The sequence below is a fragment of the Leptodactylus fuscus genome, chromosome 3 (assembly GCF_031893055.1).
Source record: "Leptodactylus fuscus isolate aLepFus1 chromosome 3, aLepFus1.hap2, whole genome shotgun sequence".
In the NCBI taxonomy this organism is placed as follows: domain Eukaryota; kingdom Metazoa; phylum Chordata; class Amphibia; order Anura; family Leptodactylidae; genus Leptodactylus; species Leptodactylus fuscus.
The window spans coordinates 25,881,316-25,895,976 of NC_134267.1; the positions used below are offsets into that span (position 1 = coordinate 25,881,316).

A 14,661-nucleotide genomic window follows, 5' to 3' on the forward strand; every position below is an offset into this window, starting at 1 on the left:
ATGCACGCTATAGACATTATAGCAGCTCAGACCCTCCAGGCAGTAGCTACTGCAGAGCTCCAGGTCATGGGGTGCATGATCAAGTCCCCAGAGATAGGGGGCGACCTATAGAGCAGACATGGCAAGGCTGTGGGATGAAGCTGAGTACGACCAGCAGACAGCGGCGCCCAGAATTACAGTACACGTGATCAGAAAGGCTTCAGAATACTGACGGGTGCTAGAACGCAACTCCTGTAGTGCCACAACCTCAGAGAACCAAGGGTTAACCCTTCCCGGCTCAGCCCTGTTGGCACATAGTACTGGGTGTGGCTTCAGGCCAGGGAAGGGTTAAGTGATCACTGATCACAGATTTATTGTTTGTTTGTTTTTTTCTTCTTCTCTTATAAAAGCAGATAAAAATGATCACACCCTCCCCCTCCCGATCACAGGCCAGACCCTGCACCCCTCCCCCAGATCACAGGCCGGACGCTGCCCCGCCCCCTCCTTACATAAATACTGAGGATTCAGACTTAGAAAAATAAAAGGATTTGTCTCCTTTCCCTTAATAAAACTATTTCTCTGCAGTCAAGGGGGCGCCCCTCCCCCAGTATAACAGTATATAGTGATCCTGTACTCCCGTCACATTCAGTGCAAAACGCCATCTCATCCAAGGGGCCATACTAAGGTACAGGGGCCCCAGTGACCCCCAGATGCCGGGCTCTGAGCATTCCCTAGCAAAAAGAGCTCAGATCTTTGGGTGGGACGAACACACGGTACCCCCGCCTCCTGCACACAAGAGACGTCCGCAGGGGGGGAAAAAAAAGATATAAAATAAAAGTGAAAAGGCATCGATAATAAATAAGTGGCGCAGTCCATTGTGCGGCGGCGGGGGCCGTCAGTCAGTCTTGCTGTTGTGCGACGTCTCCAGGTTGACCACTTGGAGCTCGGTCAGGTTACTGCTGCTGCCGGACTGCTGGCCGATCACCGCCATCTGGGGGACAAAACAGAAACTACATGTCAGATGCAGCACTGAGTCAGCCGTGCCTCTAGGGGGCAGCATTAGGCAGGAGACCAACCTGGTGAAGCTGCACTGCAGAAACGGGAATCTGGACAGTGCCGGACGGAGCGGTGAGGAAAACCTGCTGTACTCCACCTGCAGAGGAAGTGGAGCGTCAGGACAAACACCAGCAGGAGGCAAAACACGGACAGCGCTACAGAATATGTCCCTCCCCCCTCAGAGCAGGTAAAATGCATTCCTTAGGGCTGGTCTGTACACACAGGGCCCCTCCCACTGCAGGACATCACGGGGTTAACACTGAACACAGCCATGCAGTCAGCCTTACCCTGATCCGGGGAGTGGGACACCTGCATCGGGGGGCCCGAGGAGAAGGCATTGAGCACTGCCAGGCTCCCGTCTGCCAAACCCTGAGTGGGAGCATACATGACGGCGTGTGGGCTGGGGTACATCATGTGACCGCTGACGGTCGTGGGCACAGAGGAGGTCATGATAGCAGCAGGGAGGGTCACTAATGAAAGAGACGGTCAGTATACACAGTCAGTGGGGTGTCATATAGGGATCTCCCCCTCCCCCACAGACTGCCTCTGGCAGCCACCAACAGCTCACCTGTTCCGCTCGATGACGTCTGTACCAGGTCGGAGCTGCTGTCACTGGACGGAGACGCCTGGGTGGCTGGATGCACTTGGATTGCCTGCACTGGGACCTGCTGCGCGACAGCACCCCCTGCTGGAGAGAATATTGAATGTGAGGAGGTACCATCATGTGACGACCCCCCACAATGTAGGTATGGGGGGGTGGGGGGGGACACAAAACTTACCAGACATCAGTGTGAAACCTGTGGGGAGCTGCATGAGACCCCCTGAGCTCATGGCCCCGCCCTCAGTCTTCAGGATTGTTCCATTGGCGCTGGTGACAGGGGCCAGATAATTGGTGATTGGGAAGGAGTGCCCACTGGTGACCTGCATGGAGGTGGATGTGGTAGGGGCTGTCTGGATGCTGGAAGTGCCGGGAAGGCTGGACACGGTGAACGCTGGCTTCAGAGAGTCCTGGGAAGAGAAGGAGAATTCTAATAGTATTATGTACCCCCGCCCAAGAGAGCAGGACTAGTAGGATATCATATGTGACCCCTCAAGGTATAGCTCCTAGGGTAGGGGTCAGGAACCTTCAGCATTACTGCTGCTGTGACAACTCCCACCATGCAGCATTCACTTCTGGGCATTGTAGTGTCTATGGCCATACCCCTTTAGTGGCAGCGAGAGAGCAAGACACGGTGGGGCCTTGATGGTTAAGGACGACTCCCTCTATGTCTGCGCTGCAACAATAAATTTGTTTGCAGTTAATGTTGGGACAAAACATCGGGTTTATGAGGGGCAGGGGTAGGTGGGAGGGCCTGGGGGCAGATACTTTTGCAGGTGGCCGATCTGCGAAGCTGCTGATCATACATAAAGCAGTGACTTGTGGACGGGAGCGAAGACTCAGAAGAGCAGCTGCACGGTCAGGGCTGGTCAGGTGATGACAGCTGCATCTACACTGGAGTTTCGGGGGTCTATTGTCTGGTCAGTGTCTGGGGCCCCCACCACGGCTATCCCCCACCCCCACCTGTCACATGATACAACAACATGACAAGGTCACACGTCTATCACATACTAAAAATATCACATAAGAGGAGCAAAGCAGCAGCCAGAATCTCAGGGGACAACACCTCACGTGGGGAGAGCACTAACTGGTAGAAGGGTTAATGTATAACGTACACAGCAGCACAGAGGGATACAGCAATGCCTTTATTTCCAATAACAGCTAGGGAGAGAGGATGAACCTCTCGAATAAGCTGGTTGGGGGTATAGGTATGGTCATAGCGGGCCGGGGTGTAGTGACTGGTCAGTGGGTACAGATAGGGTTGTAGCAGGCCCAGTGTGTAGTTACAGGTATGGTCATAGCCGGCTCAGTGTGTAGTAACATGTCCCAAGACTATTTTACCTGTTACCCATGAACAGCGGGTAGTTACTGGTCAGGGGGTACAGGCAGGGCAGCGGCACGCAGTGTACTGCAGGACCCCCCTGTATGCACAGTAGTAATATCCAGCTACGCCCCCATAATTTACACATTTCCCCATGGTTGTGACCGAGTGTCAGCAACAGATCTCCACCTCCCCTGGTGTAGTGTGAGCCGGGTGTGTATTTGTTCCTGCAGACCCTCCCCCCTCCCATACAGAGACAGCTGCGTCTTATAAGGAATGCGGGGGTCCTGCCAGCAGCGCTCGGCCTCTCCTTATAAGGCCACCGAGGAAGAATCACAATTTTATCAATGAGAAGTGAGAGAGACAGAGCGCAGCTGTGCTGACAGGAGGAGGGGGAGAGGAACACCTGTCCCTTGTCTGTCCCCCCTGCACCAACCTTCACCAGTCACATGGAGTACGGCTGCCCAGACACTGACCACAGGACAGCAGCCGTCCACCATGTAAATCCCTGACGCCATCCAGAGCCAATACACAAAAACTTACATCCAAACATATACTAGACCTCCCTGTTATCAGCCAAACTACAAGGTCCTCCCAGGTCATCGCTGGTTAATGTGCCCACAACAGGCACCGGAGGAAGGCAACACTCCTCTCTATGAAAATGCCAGCTGCCCCGACACATGGCAGGACAACCAGGCCGGAGGCTACTGCAGGTCTACTGCTCATTCATATGATCAGATTTTCAGCTCCTGTGCTCAGGATAGTCTACAGCTTAGACGTGTGAGCTGACAAAGCAGACCAGGCCCTAGAGAAGATAAATACTTGGCGGTCTCCAAATGCAATAAAAAAATCTTCATCAATACAAAGAATTTTCTGATCTACAGAAGTTTGGTAAAAGTTTTCAGCCCATCGACCTCCAAACTAGCAGAGGGTGGTCACTGTAAACCATCTGCTGCGACGCTGTCCATTCTATGTATTGGCCCCATCAGTCTATCCTTACACCTACTACTATGCTGATGGCCACAACGCGGTGTTAAAGACCAGAACACCAAGCGGATCACAGCAGAAAGGGGAGAGGAGCCGACCGAACCCCAGGGCAGGACAGCGTGCGTACCAAACTACAGAGAGAAGCAGATCAGACACCAGGCCAATGGTGCAGACCCTAAGGGCTAGTTCACATGTGAACTGCCCGCGCACGTTTTGACACCGAGAGAGACGCGGTGAGCCGCGTCTCTCTCTTGTCAAAACCCGCCTGCCGCGACCATCGCGGTCGCGGCTTTCCCCTCCGCTGTCGGCTCAAATGAATGAGTCGACATAGGAGGGTGCTGCCGGGGGCGGAAGTCGCGTGGCTTCTGCCTGAAGATAAGGCAGGTCGCTAGCGGAAAAAAAAAGCCCGGTGGTCTACATAGACCACCATTGTAAAGGGGCGGATTTTGAAGCGAAATCCGCTGTCAAAATCCGCCCCTTTGCCCATGTGTGAACTAGCCCTAAGCCAGACATCACAGAGTGAGAAGTGGAGCAGACCAGACTTCAGAGTATAGGAAAATACACAGAGCAGACCAGAGACTAGGTCATAGGCCGGAACATGGAGCACACCAGTCAGCAGACTATAAACTGGAGGTTGGAGCACACTACATCAGAAAAGACAAGAGACCAGACCACAGATGCAGACTAGACACCGGAACGTAGATAAAAGTGAGAAGCAGATCACAGTCATAGACCAGAGAAGACATCATAGGCCAGAGCAGTCCAGACCCCAAACCAAAACCATGTTCTGACCAGACATGAGAGGATGGACCATGGAACAGACCAGACCCCAGTCCATAGACTGAAGAGCGGAGAAGATCCTAAGACCAGGAAGCTGAGCAGTTCAGTCACCAGGTCAAACCTGTCTGGCATTAGCCATTAGCTCTGGGCCAGAGCCAACCGTACCACCACATTCACTACTAGAAGCAAAGCTTGCATGACTTTCAGCTCCAATATCCAACACTTTTATAGTGAAATGTTCATGGCAGGAGTTTCCTTTTTTTATGATTTCATAAGCCCCACCCCCATAAAAGGAAGACACCGACTACCTTAGATACCGCTTTCCATCAGGCTCACCTTGGTTTCTCCACTGCTGTCGGACTCTGACACTTGATAGGTGAGGTCAGTCTCTTCAAAGCCAGTTGCGCTCATGCGTTGGTCAGTGGAGGGGTCCGAGCGAGGGGGAGAGTCCGGAGAGTTCAGACAAGTCTGTATTAGCGCTTTCCCTGTCTCGCTGGTAATCATTGGCTGAAGCTTCCTAGTTGCAAACGTGTAGACATGTCCAGTCTCACTCGCCACCAGCAACAGGACCTGCGTCCCCGTCAGCGTAGACAACTCATATGCCTAAAGGGAGAGTAGTAAGGGTTAATTACGGAGACAGCACTTGGATCACACACAATGCTTGAGACCCCCCCTCCACCATAGAAGATAAGGACACATAACCCACGGACATAATGACGAGGACACGGGCACACAGCCAGCACTGTATACGGTACAGAGCAATCTATGGACACCAGAAGACCACACACTGGCTTCTTAGGTCATAGATATAGAGACCCCCAAAACTCTCACAGAAGGCACAACTGGCTATGCTCTGGGGGACACTTTAATATCAGAATCGCGAACATGTAGACAGTTCAACCCCACAACCTGGATGGCCCCGTTTCATATAACCACCAAGCACCACTATCCCCCCCCCCCCACCTCATCATCTGAAGTCGTGAGAAAACATGGCGACCTCCAGACATGGAGGACAGGACTCAGGATGTAGCAATCCCCTCCCCCCATCCAGCTGTTATCACCTTAATGCTGCATCTGGTTTTCATCTCATTGTGGAGGGGTCTCCTCACACCCCTGGAGACAGAACACAAACCCCCAAGCAGGAAACACCAAGATGTAAGTCTATAATTAAAGTGTTCTTAAGTGTGGCTGGAGGTTATAAAAGGTCAGCGGCATTATAAGAGGAACATCAGTGACATCCCCGGACAGAACACACTACCCGGAACGCAACTACAACCAGCGATCGTGCACTGTCCACCGCTGACGGTACAAGACTGACCCCCATTAGCTGACACTACACTGACCAGCAAGTAGATTGTCCACCCAGGACTGACCCCGTTGGCCGGCTCCTAGACCTAGCATTGCTGACCGGGTATGACTATCCCCACAACCTGAGACCGCTCTGACCAGCACAGCCTGAGCGCACACAATGGCACAGATTTACTAACAGCGAGGCAATGCAAACTTAGGTCGTCTGAACATCTGCCAGATTTACTCACAGTGAACCGTCTAGTCTACATTTACACCAGCTTCTAGTTCACTCACTTTGACCTAATTTTTCAGCACTAGTTTGATGCCTATTACCGCTTTGTGGCAGATTTTCTGACAATCCACAACCACCAATCTTTAGTCCGAACTAGATGTACCAAAATGTTCCACACTGTGCAATATTGATGCAAGTCTCTAGTCATAACCTCAATGTACCGACCACTAAGAGCGGGTTCACACCTGCGCTGGTCATCCAGTTTGTGTAATCCGGCAAGCTTCCGTCTTCTGCCCCACGAAACCGGACAGGAGATGGAAACCCGGCGGTCCATTTTCAAACCCATACACTTGAACGGGTTTGCAAAGGTGACCGCCCGTGTGCGTCTTCTGCCTGTTCCCGGTTTTTTTTTAACCGGACACAAAGTCCTGCATGTCCGGCTAAAAAAAATGGTTTCCCCATGGACAGGCAGAAGACGCACCCGGGCAGTCACCTTTGTAAACCCATTCAAGTGAATGGGTTTGAAAACTGACCACCGGGTTCCCGTCTCCTGTCCAGTTTTGTGGGGCAGAAGACGGAAAGCAGCGGGATTGCACAAACTGGATAAGGAGCCCAGGTGTGAACCCGCCCTAAGGCCTGCCCCCACTATCCAATACCATTCTGACCACGGATACTATATAGTCAATACTGCTGACCATCTATAAGTGACCCCACTATCCGAGACCACAGTCTTACCATATACCGTACCCACCCATCACTGACTACCAGGGCTGTGCAGACGCTAGGCCAAACCTCCGACTCCTATTTTCCCTCCGGTCAAACCTCATTATGAAATGGCTGACACCACAGTGAACCAAAAGCAGTAAAGCTTTAAGGGGAAAAAAAATGGTCATGGAATTCATAGAAAAGTAAAAACTTTGTAACAAATGAAACATCTAAGTACAGAATAATTGTGTAATATCATTTAATACAACTGATCAATTCATTTCCAAGCCAGAATCGGTAAGTTTTTCCCCACTTCCTCGGACCAGCCGGCTATCCTACTACCTTGGACCACACTATGGTCAGGCCGGGACTGGACACTGTACCCACCACTGACTATAGATACGGTATTCACTAGAACTGAGGAGTCCGTAGGCAAAACCACCGAACCCTATTTTTCCACAGTCCGCCTCCATAAATGGCTGACAGCTGTGGTCAGAGAGGAGCGGTAAAGAAAACAGCGTTCGATTCCCACAGAAACAAACTATAGGTCTATTTAATTACACAATATATATCGATAATTGTATCTGTATCATTTTATTTTGAAGCTGGAGTCAGTTTTTTTCTTCTAACAAATTCCAAAACTGTGGTACCCACCATCACCAGCCACCCAAAAGTGATCCCCACAACCTGAGATCACACATACTGTACCCAGCCCACTGACTACCCAGGTCTGATCCAAACACCCAAGACTGCATTGACCAAGTCCAACTGCTGCTCCTTTGTTTACCCGCGGTTCTGCGATCGTATCCATAGAACTCTACTGGTAATGTTACTATAAAGACTGGCCATGGAGGAGGTCACCAACGATGGCCACCAGGAAGATCTTTGCCAAGACAGGTAACTGCAGGTGTGATCACTGGGTAAGACACCATTAGTGAAGCTGAACTTCAGCCATATAGACAGGAGAGCTTTTTTTTCGTTTTTAGTCCAAACTCCAGTCTTTCTAGCCAATACCTTAGGGGTGTAGCCATTTGTAATGGTGTTTGGGGATTGACCAGGACATGACCTGCCATACGGAATCTGAAAGGTGGTCTCTTTGGTAGAAGGATCAGCACCAATTCCAACACTGTGGACAATGTTGCTCCAGATTTATTTTTTTTTTTTTTAAAAGCCTTTTCACCCTCATGGTCACATGACCGGAAGTGGACCACAAAAAGTACAAAGACTTTACGTAGCATTATTGATTCATTTTAGCCAGCCCGGCTCCAGTCCACCCATACCATGGAGCTGTCTGCAATCTCAGGGCCTGCAGCTGTCACTATCAGTAGTGCTGCAAAAAGTCTCCTCAAGGCACTAACATTTATGTCACAAGCACGGCCTCCACCATGTGCCCAGAGAAGTCTCCACAGTGTCCTGAGGAAAGACACAGGAACTCCAGGTCTAACAGTAAAAGAGTCCAAACCTCCAAAACGGCCAAAAATGACACCTGCACACACCTCCTATACCCGACACCTGTAGCTCTCAAAAGCCGAACACCCCCAAAAGTCTAGAACACCAACCTAAACTGACACCACTGCCCCCTCAAAAACAAGACTCAGACACCAACCCCACAAATCAGAGGTTGACTAAAGACACAATACTTCTCCCCAAAACTAACAGACCCCACATCTCACAAGTTTGACCAAGAACTCAGCTCCTCTCCCATTCCTAAAATCTACAGTCAAGAGTGACAATGACATCAGCCCCCCAAAATCAGAGATAAGAATGACGAAGAAATCAAAAAGAAGATCCATTACAGCATCTCCTCACAAAGTCACATCTGAGACCAACAACATGATCAACCCCCAAGAATCCATGACATCACCCCTCAAAGTCAGAGCCAATACGACGCCATCGTCAACCCCAAAAATTATGAGACACGCCACAAAGTCTCCCCAACATGTCATAGCCAAAAATAAAGGCAATGACCTTACCAAGGCCAATCCACCATGGCGTCATCCCCTAAAGTCAAAGCCGAGACGACAACATCACCCCAAAAATCGGAGACACTCTGCAACATCCTCGCACAAAGTCACTATGGAGAATGACAACACCATCACCCCCTAATGTCATAGGCAAGACCGGCCATGGTATTCCCCCCCCCCCCCCAAAGTCAGAGCTGAGACAACCACAGCTTCACCCCAAAAATTGTATTAGAGGCCACCGAGGCATTGGCCACCCATGTCATGGCCAAGGCTGATCCCCTCCCCCAATATCAGAGCCCAGATCGCCCCTTGGGCTCCCTATAGTCAGAGTCCAGCCTGTCCTTGGCCCCCAGGGGCCCCTCACCTTCTTCATGATGCCGGTCTTCCTTTTGCTGAACGTCGTGTACCGCCGCAGCTTGTTATCGATGAACTCCATCTTGATCTTGACGCGGCCCCGGGTCTTCTTGCCAGGTTTGGCCCCTGACACCCCTCCGCTAGCCCCTGGGTAACCTCCGGCAACAACCCCGGGGCCCCCCGGCTCCGGGACCCCGAGCTCCAGCTCTGTCAGTCCGCGTTTCACCCCCCTGGACACGGTTGGAGACTCGTCATCCTCCCCGGAGTCAGAGGTGGCCTCACTGCCGCTGTACACCACCCCGCCCGGGGTCATTTCATAGCGGGGACCCCCCTGCGGCCTCCCCCGGCCCGGAGAACCACCATTCCCGGCCCTACGAGGCAGCGAAATCCCGGGGTTCCGGCCTAAAGACGAACCGTTCCCCGGGGAGGCCCCGGCTTGGCTGGGAAGCATGTCCCTGCTCACCGATCGCTACGGCCGGCCCCAGCGCCCATCAACCCCCTGAAGAAGCCGGTCTGCGGTCAGTGCGATCCTGTGGCCTGGGCTCCGCCGCTGTCCCGGGCTCTGCTGCTGCAGCTCTACTCCCGGCTTCCCCGCGAAACCGCGCCTCAACCAATCACAAGCGGAGCGCTGCCAGTGACAGCGGATCCCTCCGCCGCGGCCGGGACTATTTCCCTTCTCCTCACTGCGGCGGCCGCGGCGCAAGGATCCGCAGTCTGACAGCAGAACTATTTTCAGCCATATAAAGCGATTCGATGTTTCCTTATATGGAAAAGCCTTTCCTTATATGGTGAGTCACCGCTCCGCGCGCTCATTGGCTGACCTCTGGGGAAAGCAAAACGCCGATTGGCTTGCTGACGGAAGGGGGCGGGCAAAGCGGTGTCGTGGATGTCGTCATCGAGCCAAGAACCCAGCGGACGGCGGGGCGCCAAATGTCACCAGAGTCCGGTCTGACAGGAAACTTATCTCTACCTGCCTGTGCCCCTGACAAGAGCCACACCTGACACTGCTCTGACAACACCTGGGCCCCTAATAGCTGACAGGACTGTGACAACTGCCCCCCTGTCACTGCCCATAACAACCCCTTGACTAATAACAAACAGCCCCTCACCCCACACATCTGAGTATTCCCATCTGTGGCAAACATGGCGGCGCTACCGACGTCTGCGCTAGTTACAGAAACCGTGTAGAAGACACGTCAACGCGTTTCCATAACCCTCACCCCTTTTCTCGGTGCTTCGCATCTCGCCCACCTGGTTCTTCCCACACGACCCAAGGCAAAGCCCTCGTCACATTGTGGAACATGGTTGGTGTCGGACCAGGGTGCCTAGCACAAAGCAGGAAAATTCATTCTGGGCGCCCGCTATACAGCTCCGTCATTGGGGCCTCTGCCATGTGATTGAGAAGATGGGGCCCAGAGAGAAGGAAAACTGGTTGGCCTGACCTAGATAAGATAAGATAATCCTTTAATAGTCCCACATTGGGGAAATTTCATATATATATAGATATATAGATATAACCTCAGCGGCCCTGTACGCTTATGGTATATGGAAATAAACTGGGTAGTTTCTTAAATAATCTGCCCAGTATATTATACCTCCATCTTTCTGAGGTGATAGTCACATTTATATACCACCAACATATTCTGCAGGGAGGTGAAGACCATCATGACTTGGAGAATCCGTATTTCGGATACGTGAGGAGAAAATTCGAACACGGGTGGCAGAACATTAAGACTAGGAATGAGAGGAGGACCGAGCAAATATTACAGGCGTAGATAGACTATATATAGGGCAGACTAATGGTGGGTAGAGAAGCGGATAAGGAGATCCATATGTTACAGCCAAACACTGGAGACAAATATGGCTATAAAACGTCAAGAATTCATATTTGTGGACGTCGTTGTAGGAACTTGGACGGCAATTTAAACTATATGTTTAGAAATGCCAGAACCCTACTAAGCAAACTGGGGGAGCTTCAAGCCCTGATTCGGGGGGGATACATGGATGTAGTTGGTGTGACTGCAAATGGTTGGACTCCTCGTGGGACTGAGCTGTTCAGGGTTTTAAACTCTTTTGCAAAGACAGGGTTAAAAGAAAGGGAGGGGAAGTGTGTACGTATACTCTGAAGTGACACAAAAGCAACGGCGAAAGAGGCAAATGTGGGGAAAGATTGTGAGGATGTTGATTCCTTGCGGGTGGAATTACATTAGGATGTGACCACTGATAAAATACTTTTTGGCATAATCTTACGCCCTCCCAAAATAACCGAGTACATAGAGAATTAGTTGTATAAGCTACTGAGTGGGTTGCAGAAACGGATATGGTGGCCCTGATGGGAGATTTCGAATACCCAAACATTGCCTTGGGTCATGGTTTTACATTGTTTGTAAAAGGGAGGTAATTACTCAACTTATTACAGGACAATGTTATGATTCTGTTTGTAAAACGTACAAATAAAGTTGAATATTTGATCTGATCATGTTTAACAACATGGGATGGTAAATTCACTGTTATAAAAAGGCGAGTCCTCAGGTTAAGGGCCACACATTAGGACCTGGCCCGGGAGCAGCTATTGTAGGATAATGATATGGAAGTCAAGTGGGAGAAATTCACATCCACTTTGACTAAGCATGTAGCTAAATTTATTGTCATAGGAAACATATAAACGTCTTAGTTAATCCTCCACGGCTTATAGTTCTGGTTAAAAGGGTAATGAACAATAAAAAAAAAAACGGACATCTAAAAAAATATTCTGAAGGGTCGGCTGTAGAATTACAAAGAACTTAATAAAATTGATAAAAGGTAAATAGAATCAGCTAAAATAAATAATGAAAGCCAGGAGGCTAAGGAAAGCATAACTACCCCCCCCCCCAAAAAAAAAAATATATATATATATATATATATAGCCAAAACTGTTGGTACCCCTCGTTTAATGAAATCCACAATGGTCACAGAAAAAAACTTGAATCTGACAAAAGTAATAATAAATAAAAATTGTTGACAAGCCACAAAGCTTCTGGGAGAATAAGATAAAATAATCCTTAAATAATCCCACCATGAGGAAGTTTCAGTGTGTTACAGCAGCATAGTAATACAGATACAGGATAATACACAGTAATATATTACAGAAGGAGACACACATATGCTGAGAAAAGAAAAAAATACTAGGAATACATAGCAGGTAAGGAAGAAAAGGAAAGAAGAAGACTTGAGAGTCATTTAGTTCTCTGTGTGGAGTGGCCTCGCATGGTCTGATGTAGACTATGTAACCTGACTGCGAATGGGAGGAAGGACCTCCGATAGCGCTCCTTCTGACACTTGGGGTGAAGCAGTCAGTTGCTTACAGTGCCGTCAAGGTCTCATACATGGGGTAGAGTTTATTCTCCCGCATGGAGCTCGCCACGGACAGTATCCTTCTGTCCCCGCCACCTGTACTGTCCTATGGACAGATGAGAGAAAAATCAAACTTTTTGGCAAGGAACATCAGCTCTATATTCACAGACGGAAAAATGAAGCATATCTTGAAAAGAACACTGTCCCTACTGTGAAACATGGAGGAGGCTCTTTTATGTTCTGGGGCTGCTTTGCTTCCTCTGGCACGGGGTGTCTTGAATCTGTGCAGGGTACAATGAAATCTCAAGACTTTGAAGGGATTCTAGAGAGAAATGTGCTGCCCAGTGTCAGAAAGCTTAGTCTCAGTCGCAGGTCTTGGGTCGTGCAACAGGATAATGACCAAAAACACCCAAGAATGGCTAAGAGGAAAACATTGGACTATTCTGAAGTGGCCTTCTATGAGCTCTGACCTAAAACCTATTGAGCATCTTTGGAAGGAGCTGAAACATTCTGTCTGGAAAAGGCCCCCTTCAAACCCGAGACAACTGGAGCAGTTTGCTCACGAGGAGGGGCCAAAATACCTGCTGAGAGGTGCAGAAGTCTCATTGACAGTCACAGGAATCGTCTGATTGCAGCGATTGCCTCAAAAGGTTCTGCAGCAAAATATTAAGTTAAGGAAACCATCATTTCTGTCCAGGCCTGTGTCATGAGCTTTATTTTTTTTTTTTTTTTAATTCTGTTCAAGAATGGTTGAAAAGCAATTTCTGACTTTTATTTGTTCATTTTCATATAATTTTTATTGATTATCACTTTTGTCAAGCTATTTCTGTTACTTCTACTCGTGGGTTTTTCTTTCATTAAAGGAGGGGTATCAACAATTTTGTCCCCGTGTATATATATATATATATATATATATATATATATATATATATATATATATTTTCACACTATGTGATCAAAAGTATCCAGACACCCCCCAAAGCATACGTTTTTCATATTAGGTGCATTGTGCTGCCACCTACTGCCAGGTACTCCATATCAGCGACCTCAGTAGACATTGTGAGAGAGCAGAATGGAGCGCTCCGCAGAACTCACGGACTTCGAATGTGTTCAGGTGATTGGGTGCCACACATCACGCAGTTCAATGCCAAACGACGCCTCGCTTGGTGTAAGGAGCATAAACATTGGACGATTGAACAGTGGTAAAACGTGGAGTGACAAATCACGGTACACAATGTGGCAATCCGTTGGCAGGGTGTGGGTACGGCGAATGCCCGGTGAACGTCATCTGCCAGCGTGTGTAGTGCCAACAGTAAAACTCGGAGGCAGTGGTGTTATGGTGTGGTCTTGTTTTTCATGGAGGGGGCTTGCATCCCTTTTTGTTTTGTGTGGCACTGTCACAGCACAGGCCTACATTGATGTTCTAAACACCTTCTTGCTTCCCACTGTTGAAGAGCAATTCGGGGATGGCAATTGCAACTTTCAACACAATCGAGCACCTGTTCATACTGCACGGCCTGTGGCGGAGGGGTTACACGACAATAACATCTCTGTAATGGACTGACCTGCACAGAGTCCTGACTTGAATCCTATAGAACACCTTTGGGATGTTTTGGAACGCCGACTTCGTGCCAGGCCTCACCGACCTACATTGATACCTCTCCTCAGTGCAGCACTCCGTGAAGAATGGGCTGCCATTCCCCAAGAAACCTTCCAGCACCTGATTGAACGTATGCCTGCAAGAGTGGAAGCTGTCATCAAGGCTAAAGGTGGGCCAACACCATATTGAATTCCAGCATTACTGATGGAGGGCACCACGAACTTGTAAGTCATGTTCAGCCACGTGTCCGGATACTTTTGATCACATAGCGTATATATATATATATATATATATATATATATATATATATATATATATATATATATTATGAGGGTCTGGGGTTGCTAGCTGGGGTGGCATAAACACACAAGTCCAGTTTCTTTAGTCCAAAACAAAGGTAGAGTTTATTTTCACTCAAAAAGGTAGTGTAACAACAAAAGGAAACAATACAAAAATAAATCC

At 49.3% G+C, this 14,661-nt stretch overlaps 1 protein-coding gene across 2 annotated transcripts; it reads right to left on the reverse strand.

Annotated features, from left to right (window-relative positions):
* Window positions 1-457: 457 nt before the first annotated feature.
* SRF (serum response factor) lies at window positions 458-9,897 on the reverse strand. 2 transcript variants are annotated; one of them, XM_075267281.1, is made up of 7 exons: window positions 9,277-9,897; window positions 5,058-5,324; window positions 1,815-2,043; window positions 1,604-1,720; window positions 1,323-1,505; window positions 1,056-1,132; window positions 458-970 (listed from the first exon to the last, which is right to left on the reverse strand). In XM_075267281.1, exons 1-7 carry the CDS (start codon window positions 9,715-9,717, stop codon window positions 875-877), a joined length of 1,410 nt encoding a protein of 469 aa, XP_075123382.1. In that variant the 5' UTR covers window positions 9,718-9,897; the 3' UTR covers window positions 458-874. The 2 variants fall into 2 exon arrangements, with proteins under 2 accessions (XP_075123382.1, XP_075123381.1); XM_075267280.1 differs by having other exon boundaries at window positions 1,604-1,723; window positions 9,277-9,894.
* Between the last annotated feature and the right edge of the window lie 4,764 nt (window positions 9,898-14,661).

Excerpts from the sequence above, each read along its gene's own strand:
- SRF (XM_075267280.1), bottom strand. The coding sequence starts at position 9,717 with ATGCTTCCCAGCCAAGCCGGGGCCTCCCCGGGGAACGGTTCGTCTTTA. Across the intron at positions 5,325-9,276 it reads AGACCGGCATCATGAAGAAG|GCATATGAGTTGTCTACGCT; the intron begins GTGAGGGGCCCC and ends CTCTCCCTTTAG. Across the intron at positions 1,133-1,322 it reads GTCCCACTCCCCGGATCAGG|GTGGAGTACAGCAGGTTTTC; the intron begins GTAAGGCTGACT and ends CTTCCTCTGCAG.